General features: G+C 37.3%; 1 protein-coding gene across 1 annotated transcript in view; it reads left to right on the top strand.

Moving 5' to 3' along the window:
• The first annotated feature begins 256 nt into the window (after nt 1–256).
• HMGCLL1 (3-hydroxy-3-methylglutaryl-CoA lyase like 1) overlaps nt 257–10,826 on the top strand; it is a 281,965-nt gene continuing 271,395 nt past the window's right edge. Inside the window, exon 1 of the mRNA XM_069070749.1 lies at nt 257–515. Coding sequence (XP_068926850.1) covers nt 408–515 — 108 coding nt within the window. The 5' untranslated portion in view covers nt 257–407. The remainder of the gene's footprint in view (nt 516–10,826) is intronic.

Raw genomic sequence — 10,826 nt, 5'->3', positions numbered from 1 at the left:
AGGACATACTTGAATTTCAGTGTTCCTAACTATGAAACTCTTTTTCTACATCACACTGTTCCTTGAGCCATGCCCGTAGGAAGCACTTAATAAATGTTTTGAGTCGCATTAAATTGAATCATATTGAACTGAATTGAATTTTTCCCTATTTTCCCCAGGGATGAACCTTGCAGGTGACAAAGGCACCTGCGGAATTCGCACTGATAATTCTGGGCATGCTCAGTGGTGAGAGCAGGTTGCCTAGGAGGAGGAAGAGACAGCACTCGGCGGATGCTTCTCCTCCGGGGCTCGCTGCATACCCAAGCCTCAGGCTGTGGAAGAGGGGGCTCCGGGACCAACACCAAGCTGGGCCCTGAGCCCCACTGCAGCTGCGAAAGCAGGCAGCCCGCAGAGACAGCAGCACAGCCATGGGGAACATGCCTTCCGCTGTGAAGCACTGTTTGAGCTACCAGCATCTTCTCCGGGAACATCTCGGAGTCGGGGACCCAGTGGCTGGGGCGCTTGAGCCCGCGCAGGTACTAGCGTGCGGCCCCACCCCTATCCCCTGGGGGATGCACTGCTCGCCCCTCCCCCTCCAGCAAGCTGCCTCCTTCCAGGCGCTGCCGCCTCCACCCCTTCCCCCCTTCTCCTAGCCCAGGTATCTTCAGGCCTTGGCTACTGTTGCAGAGGTTGCTGTCATTCCAGGCCCCACCCTGACTAGCCTCCCTTTGTTTTTCCCACTCTCCCTATACCTTCCCTCCATCAATTGTCACAGGTAAACCTTATTACCGCTCCTCCCCACTCTCACCCTCCCTCTCCCCGAAAAAAAGTTTCCCTGGGGACCACTGTCTACCTAATTATCCATGTTCTTGTTCTTTGTTATGTCACGGCAGGGGCATGTTATGCAATGCCGTGCCCTTTGTGTAACACAAGACATTGCTCTCATCCCAGTCCCCTAGGCAAGTAATAGAGACTTTAGAGTCATCTTATATTAAGGGAGAAAAGGAAATGAAGGCAAAATGAAAGGTTATGGAAACACGCTAAGTTCAAATTGTACAGCATGACTTTAATTCATTCACGAGCAGAATTTTTCCTTTGTGTCCATAAAGAGTCAGAGGATGATAGGAATGTAAGTCAGGAATTGCAGACTAAAATCTTACTTCAAATCTTTCCCATCAGCTTATTGGAGTATAATAGTCAGATGGCTATTACCCATGTCTAATGCCATTTAAAAAAGTCTTATCTTCAGCACACACACACATCCCCCAACTAGGACTAGTACTTAAAGGAGGAAATATATATATATGAAATTTCTTTTTTTTCTCTCATAAAAAGCAAGCTGAAATGTTAGGGAAATGAAGCACATATTATACAGGTCGATCTACATTACCATGCAAAATACAAGGGTTAGTTAATGATAACAGGAGTTCGAAGTTTTTAATTCTCATGGTATAAAGAAATACTGTGAAACAAAATCTTAACTAGATTTCTTAAGATAGATTTTATTAACTTTACAGTTATTAACTTTCAATAGATAAATATAGTTTGATAGTAACAGTCCTACATCAGGATAATTAACCAGTTTGTATTTTCATTTTATAACCCTTTTTCACAAGGATCATCTTGACAAAATATGCTTTTGACTCCACTAATTTAGATTATTCAGTAAATTAGGCATTCTAAGGACAAACTTAGTTTTCTGTTGCATATGAGGAATGAAAGTTTTGCTAAGAAATATATAAAGTGAGGTATTTTTACCTGACCCTAAATTAAGGGCTTTTAGGGGTGTGTATGTGTTTGTGTGTGTGTGTGTCTGAAAATACAAATGCTTTTTTCCCCATCTAAGTGCATGGACTCCCTAAAATCTCTCCAGGACTCTGATTAAGAACCCCTGCCTTGGAATTTGTACCTTTCATTTACTTTTGTTTTATAGGTGCATTTTGTTTTTACTACACAATCATACCCTGATATATGCCAAACAAGAGAATGAATCTTTTTTAACAAAAGAAGTCAAGCTATTAACCTCATATGGCAGCATATGCTGCATTTCCAGCCCCTTGTCTCTGACCTCTCTATTGAGAGGAATTGTTTAATCATTTATTCATTTATTTCCTAGAAGCTAAACCTTTTAGCATACATTCTGTTTACAGTGGATACGCCAAAAAGATATTAATTTAGGTTTAAAAATTTTAGATCACCTGTTACTTAAAACAGTGTATCTCTACTATTTAATGCATAGCAGACTAGTCACACTCACAACTTGACAACAACCCTCAAAACCCTTAGCTGAAGCTGGGGTGATCATAGGATCAAGGTTTAGAATTTAAAGGTACAGACCTTTCATTTTATAGATGAAGAATTCACACCCAGAAAGGCAGAATAAAAAGAAATCAAAACAAAAACAAAAACCAACTTCCTTCTTTTATTTTTCTTTTTGTCTCCTTTCCTATTTTCTCTTTGTTGACCTAGGGTCTGAACATTATGGGAATTTGATCAACTATTGCATTGCTCTTTCCTGATACTCTTTATGAACTTTTAAGATGGTGCTGGGGTGACAGGTTGATGTATGAGCAGTTTTTGATACTTTCTGCCTTGCCCAAGAGATCTTCACTAGTAATGTTAGCAGAAGTGATGAGTTACTAAATAAGGCAAAGGGTGGATCAGAACCACAAGATTCACATTAGGATCATAGAAATTAGAGTTGGCAGGAAGTTTATCCCTGATTTAGAGTCTAGACAAGGCCTTTCATTGTTTTATGTGAGGAAACTGAGGCCCACAGAAATTAAGGGACTTGTCTAAGGTCACACAGGTTATAAAGAACAGAGTTGGCATTTAAATTAGGCAGCTTGGTGGTATACTGGACAGAATGCCTGGCTCAGGAAATCAGGAAGACCTGAGTTCAAATTCTAGCAGTGTGACCCTGGGCAAGTCACTTAAATTCTGCCTCAGTTTCCTTTTCTGTAAAATGGGAATAGTAATAGCACCTACCTCTCTAGATTGTGAGGATCAAATGAAATAATAATTGTGAAGTATTTAGCACAATGCCTGGCACATAGTAGTGCTATATAAATGTTATTATTATTTTAACTCTTCCAACTACTTTAAAATCTATTACATAATCCATTAAACTGAAGAAAACCTTTTGAGCCTCTTTGAAGAAGATAAAATTGAAAACTAATGAGAAGGGTCAATATATTTGTACAGGGAATCTATGTTCTTATTGCTCATAGCTGGAAACATTCACTCTTACTTACATTTCCATATATTTACCTCCAAATTGACCTTGTCATCATATGTAGGAATGATAAATTCAAAAAGAAAAGAAAAAGAAGAAAAGTGGTGGAGAATGCTTCAAACAATAAAGGGCTCAATGGCACTTTCTAGTAAAATGATCAAATTTCCTATATTCTTATTCTGTGGGTAACCTGAGTAGCTTTCTATTATTAATTTGGTTTTCCAGATAGAGTTCTCAGTTTCAAAGACAATATCCTGACCAGTCACAAGCATTTTAGCCATCTTAGCAGTTATGTTATTTTTATAATCACTACTAAGATGACTACTACTACGACTACTACTACTACTACCACCACCACCACCACCTCTACTACCTACTACTACTATTATTACCGCTGCTACTGGTGCTGCTCCTATTACCACTCTGTTATAAAAGTACTTTGCATAATTCTTTCATTTGATCCTTCAACCAACACAGTGAGTTCAGTACAATGGGTCTTCTTCTCCCCTGCTTTAGAAATGAGGAAACTGAGTATCAAAAAAACTAAGTGATTTGCTGATTGTTATAAAACTAGTAAAATATTAAGAGACAAAGGATGAATCCAAGTTTCTTTGACTCCAAATTTAGTATTGGGTTTTGTTTTTGTTTTTGTTTTGTTTTGTTTTGTTTTTGCTTTTTGGACGGGGGAAGGCAGGGCGATTGGAGTTAAGTGACTTGCCTAAGTTCACACGGCTAGTAAGTGTTAAGTGTCTGAGGCCACATTTGAACTCAGGTCCTCCTGACTCCAGGACTGGTGCTTTCTTCACTACGCCACCTAGCCGCCCCTCACCTAGTAGCCATTTAGTTTTGTTTTTACAAATAACATTCTGCCTATCTATAATATTTGCAAATTAAAATAAGTACATTTTCATTCTTGTTTTTTAGTCAATTTGGTCAGGATGATTTAGTTCCTTAGAGTCTAACAATGCCTGGATTGAATTACAAAATGTAGTACCTCAGCTTGGAAAATTAAAGTGTATGTGTGTATACATACATACATGCATATATACATACATACACATGTATATATGTATATATCCAAATATTTATGTATACACACACATATATATACACACATACTTTACTTTGAATATTGCTACCTGAATGTTTATATAGATCACATTGCATATATAGATGTGTGTGTGTGTGTGTGTGTATATATATACACACATACATATACATATACACATATATGTATCTTGTTTCCAGTGCTTTTCATGTACAAATGAGATCACAAGGAACAACTCTGTATTTTATGCCATTATATATGTAATGATCCTTATAAAATTCATGTTTTACTTCAGTCCCTTCAGGGGGTTTTCCGATCACCACTCTAGATTGAGTACAAACCAGTCTACCTATTTTGTGATAATTATGCACCTATTGGTGCATTACAAAATAATTTCAATGATTCAACTTAGTCAATCCATAAATTCTGTAACATTTATTAAGTGCCTGCTGCATGCCAAGCAATGTGCTAATAACTGGGAACAGAAAGGCAAAAGATAGTTCTTGCTCTTAAAGACCTAACATCATATATCTTAATAAATATATCATAATGGGGGAGAAGACAAGTTAACACCTGTGTACAAACAATGTTCAGATAAATTGAAAGTGATCAACTGATGGAAGGACCTAGCATTAAGGGAGGTGGGGAAAGGCTTCCTGTAGAAGGTGGAATTTTAGAGAGGACTTGAAAGAATACAGAGAAGCCAGGAGGAGAAGATGAAGAAGCAGAGAGAGAGCTCCATGCATGAGGGACAGCCAGCAAAAATGCTTGGTATAGGGAGATCAGTGTCATGTTCAAGGAATAGAAAGTAGGCCAGTGTCATTAGTTCGCAGAGTAAATGGGAAGGGGAGATGTAAATAAGGTGTAAGAAAACTGGAAAGTTTTTCCTTTAACATTTCAGCATCTCTGAAAGGTAAAGTGAAGTAAAGATAAAGTAAATTAAAATTCCAAGGAATCAGTTGCATGCAAATGGTGGGAGAACCAGAATGAAAATTCAGGTTCCTTGATGCCAAAATTAGTGCTTTTCCCACAAGTATACACTTTCTTTCTGTGACAGAATTGTATCAGACATCATTTCTCATAGCCTCAGATGGCTTTTCAGATTAATATTTTTTAACCTAATTTGGGATCTACGGATCCCTAAGGGTCCTTGGTGGTTCATGTAGAGGTCTCTCCAAATATTTACAGGGTCAAAAGCTGGTGTATCTTTGGAATAGGGACAGAGTAGGAATGTTCCAAGGGGAAAGAAACAGAAAACAAGGATTCTTTCCATCGAAAATGAGTCTAAAAACTTTAGTCATAGGTCGAAGGGGATAACAAAAATTTAGGAAGGGGAAAAAACATAAGAACATGTGATTCACTGGGACTGGGGATTTTAATGGGTCTATGAAATAACTATGGTTTCTGCATCAAATGATTCAACCTTCCAGGGCCTTATCTTAGGTAATATTTTCTTGGAAAATAATGGTCCCCTTCAAAACAGTAGAATCTAACTCTCTGTAGTAGTATAAACCTTCAGAGTAAAATCATTTCCCCGCTAGATCAATTCTCCTAACAGCCTTTCAAATATGTGGTATCAGAGATGTCAAGTTTAGTCTGAAATAATAAATTCTCAGCTGAACTATTTATGATCATGGAGGACTCTGGCAGTATTTATTTTTCTATTAATGTAAATAATGATCTGTGCCAATATATCATAATTCTCAGAGTGATCACAGAATATTTCAATATCTTGAATGACAGGAAGAAAGCAAGCAATGTCCACCATTTTGTAGATATGATTATGAAAGCATGAACAGAGTGATTCAGTAGTCGATCAGGATGACTTGTGTTACCAAGAGAGCGTGTTTCTACACATGCACACACACATGTGCACATACACAAATTTGCAAACACATCTAGAATGCATGAATAAATTAATGGAAAACCATTTATTTAGTGCTTACTCTGTGCAAAGCACTGTGATCAGTGTTGGGGACACAGACAAAAAACCCCGACAGTGTCCCCTCTAAAAAAATTATAATTTTAACAGAGAGAGATAACGTATATAGGAGGGCTCAACTATAGAGCAAATCAAAAGTCCCAGTGGTCCTGAGGGCCCAATAACAAGGAAGATGATACTTCATATTATTTATTGTCACTTCTATTGGCAAAATTACCTATTTTTGATGTTGAACCATGGACAGTATTAAAGACTTTAGGGAAAACTTTCTTTTCTCAGTCTTCCATAGTTATGGATGTTGAGGAGTCAAGGGCCAAAGCAACTTTAGATCAGGGTCTGGGTTGTAAGTCAGATTACTCCCCAGGAAGAGGGGGAGGTGCTATACTCTTCTGAGACTTGCCAACCTCTTCACATGTGTTCAAATTGGTATTATAGCAAAGAACCTGGAAACTAGAGAGGACACCCATCAATTGGAGAATAGCTCAATCAATTATGGCATATGAATGTAAGCAAAGAAACTGGAAACTAGAGAGGACATCCATCATTTGGAGAATAACTCAATAAATTATGGCATATGAATGTAATAGAATACTTTTATGTAATAAGAAATTATGAAAGGGGTAGTTTTAGAGGAATATAGAAAGACTTGTATGAACTGATGCAATCTGACACGAGAACCAGAAGAATTACTTATACAGTAACAACAACATTGTAGAGAAAAACAACTTTGATAATAGGCATTTATATGACACTTTAAGGATTGCCAAGTATTTTCCATATGTTATCTTATATGATCTTCACAACATTACTGTAAGCTAAGTACAAAGGGCCCCCAAAGTCTTTGTTTGTTGTTCTTTGTGGGAATCCCTGATGTCCCCCAACAGAGCTGAAAAGAGTGACCTACCCAGAGGCTGTGAGAGAGAGAGAGAGAGAGAGAGAGAGAGAGAGAGAGAGAGAGAGAGGACTTGGAGAATGGTGGAAAATAGAGTCGTCTTTATTAGCCCACATATGAACTTTTATAGGATGCTTCCTAATTGTTTTCCCCTGAGGACACTGCACACTTCTTTGTTCCCAGGCCTGGCGTATACCCTGCTTTTCTTGAGGACATAATGCTCACACCTGTGTGTTTGAGCTCCTTCCTGGGGGATGAGGAACCAATCCAGGCCCAATAGCATGCTCTTTAGATTCATCCAAGTTCTCTCTCTACTCTTTCCTACCCATTATGGAGGCAAGAAAAAACAAAACCCATTACATATATGTATAGTCATGCAAAACAAATTTCCAAATTAGCCATGTTGCAAAACAATTTTAAAAATGAGAAAAAGAAGAAAACAGTGTTTCATTATGTACTCTGAGTTCCTTACTTCTCTATCTGGAAATGAATAGCATCTTTCATCACAAGTCCTTAGTTGTGTTGGATGATTGTATTGAACAGCGTTATTAATACTCTCAAAGTAGGTTAATTTTGTAATTTTGCTATTATCGTATACATTATTTTACTGATTTTGCTCACTTTACTTTGCATCAGTTTATATAAATCTTTCCTTTTTCCCCCTGAAACCATCCCCTTCAGCATTTCTAATACCACAATAGTACTCCATCATATTTATATACTACAGATTTTTCACCCATTTTCCAAAACTCAGGATGAGATGGATTTTCAAGTCAATTCTACAGACATCTGAAGAACAATTAATTCCAATACTAAATAAAATGTTTAAAAAAAGGCAAAGATAGAGTCCTACCAAATTCTTTCTATGACACAAATATGATTTTGACACCTAAACAATGGAGAGCAAAAACAGAAAGAGAACTATAGATCAATTTCTATAATGAATATGGATGCAAAGATTTTAAATAAAATACTAGCAAGGAGATTACAGCAATATATCATGAAGGTCATACACTATTATGTTCAGGATTGCATGACTGGTTCACCATTAGGAAAACATAAGCATAATACTATGAATACCATATCAATAACAAAAACAACAAAAATCATAGGATTGTAACCATAGATCCCCACTCCCCAAAGCTTTTGACAAAATACAATATCCATTCCTATTAAAAACAGTAGATAGTATAGGAATAAATGGAAATATTCTTAGAATGATAAGTAGTATATTCCAAACCAAGCATTATCTGTAATGGCTATAAGCTAGAAGCCTTTGCAATAATATTAGGGGTGAATGATCGCCAAGCCTGCCTCTGCTGCTTCTATTGAAGCTATTGCTGCTGCTGCAGTCCAGCCCCTATCCTCACCCCCTTCCTAAAACTTTTCGCTTGACTTTCCTTACTTCCTTCAAGTTCCAGCTAAAGGCTATCATCTGCAAGAAACCTTTTCTGATCCTCCTTTACTCTACTGTCTTTCCTCTGATTATTATCTGCAGTTTATCCTTTTTGTACACACACACACACACACACACACACACACTTTTTTTTCCTGAGAGGTTGTCTGCCCTAGTAAATTGTGAATCTCTTGAGAGCAGGGGACTATCTTTTTCTTTTTTTGTATTCTCAGGTGGCGTGGTGGATAGCTCACTGGGCCTGCAGTCAGGAAGAAATGAGAATTCAAATCTGGACTAAGATACTTACTAGCTGTTGACCCTGGACAAATCACTTAACCCTTTTTGCTCAGTTTCCTTATCTGTAAAATGAGCTGGATAAGGAAATGGCAAACCATTTCACTTTTATTACCAAGAAGACCCCAAATGGGGTCATGAAGAGTCTGACATATCTTAAATGACTCAACAATAATGAAGCATCTACAGTGCTTGACATAGTTCCTTGCATATAGTAGAAGCTTAATAAATGCTTATTTCCTTTACTTGATTTGATAATTATATGAAAACAATAGGGAAAAATAAATTTTTCCTAAATACTATAGGTATTAACCACATTTTACATTAAAAAACCTGAAGTTGAGAGTTTTTATGTGACATCTATTATCACTTATTTTCCAAGCATCAGAAATGGAATTCAAAATCCTAACTCAATTTGTGTTAGGCTTTTTCCATTACATTATGCTATATGCATCTCTTTTGCCACTCAGGAAGTATGATTATGCTCTACAGAAAGAATTAATCTTTGCTTGAAAGCCCTTTACATCTGCAAGGAACTCAGAGGACATGTCCCACCGGCATGTAATAGTTGGTATGCTATTTTATCAAAATATGAGTAAAGAGCCAGGGAAAGACATTAGGAAAATCAAAGCCTATATTGAAGTGCCTAACAAGGTAAGGTTGTTTGAAGTGATTAAAATATTGCAATTTCTTAAACTTTTCTATAATATTTTGTGGATAAATAGAAAGGAAAAATGGTATTATGTTAGAAATTTATGAAGCACAGAATGTTTTTCTATCTAAGTTTGAGAACTCAAATAATATAAATAGTAAAAATTTATACAGTTATATCATTTGATTTCAAAATATTCTTGTTTTATTTACCCCCCCCCCCATTTATGTCTTAACAAACTAACAAAAAAGTCTGCCTTTACAGAGATATCATAGCGATCCTTCCTCATTATTAATGCACTTGTATTTTGTTCCCTCTACCACACTCCCCTCCACAGATCCCTTGCCTTTTTTTTCTTTCTTTCTCAGGCTAATTCTTCCATGGCCTCCCCCAAACATTCTTCATATGATATAGCTTCCATAGTCATTCAATATTCTGGGTTAGTCTCCAAATTAACAGTGTTCTCCTTAGAGTGTAGTACATAGATTGGGCAGAATCCTCTAGATATGGCTGAAATAACACAGAGTATGGTGCATTATTACTTTACTTGAACTAGAATTCACATTTCTCACAGCGCAGCGTTAATGTTCATAAAAAATGCTAATATAGTCTCAGTCTACATTAAGGTGAATACAGTTGATCATAAACTCATTCAGAGTCAAAAGTGTGACTCATCTGCTGTGCATAGATCGGTATTGAGCTTGTTATTTGATTGCTCAAAGGAAGCTCAGATTAGGAAACTCCATCCTACAATGTAGGTCAGCTCCTTATCTGTAATTCACAGTTTTGGAGAGTTACCTAGAGAGCTTGTTGTTGTTCAGTCATTTAAGTTCTGTCTGACTCTCATTGACCCCATTTGAGGTTTTCTTGCCAGAGAAACTGTAGTGGTTTGCCATTTCCTTCACCAGCCCATTCTACAAATGAGTAAGTGGAGGCAAACAGGGTTAAATGATTTGCCCAGGGGCACACAGCCAGCATGTTTTAGAGGGAGGGATTGAGCCCAGGTCTTCCTGGCTTTAAGACCAGCTTTCTGTTTGCCATATCATACTGTCTCTCACATGCATTCGAATTAAGGCATCTTGCCTCACCCTCCACCCTAGTTTACTAAAGAAATTTTGACATTATTCAGCCCAATATACTATCAATATGTAACCAAAAGGTTAGAAGGAAATAAGAAAGCAGGAGCTTGATAAAGGAGAAATAGTAGACATGTCTTTGCAGACCTCATCTCTTCTTTCTCCTTTTACCAGGTAATAGTCCAATAATTTGTGGGGTTTTCCCGTGCTGAGGACTCTTAAAATATACCCACATTGGTTCAAGAGGATTCAGTCTTCTCCTGTATTTCCCACATTTTCTGTTATTCCCATTAGTTCTTTGGCCTCACTAAT

Source organism: Petaurus breviceps, unplaced genomic scaffold (assembly GCF_028583685.1).
Source record: "Petaurus breviceps papuanus isolate PSGF00001 unplaced genomic scaffold, PetGlider_PUasm1.0 90822, whole genome shotgun sequence".
NCBI lineage: Eukaryota > Metazoa > Chordata > Mammalia > Diprotodontia > Petauridae > Petaurus > Petaurus breviceps.
This window is presented reverse-complemented; position numbering and strand designations above follow the sequence as displayed.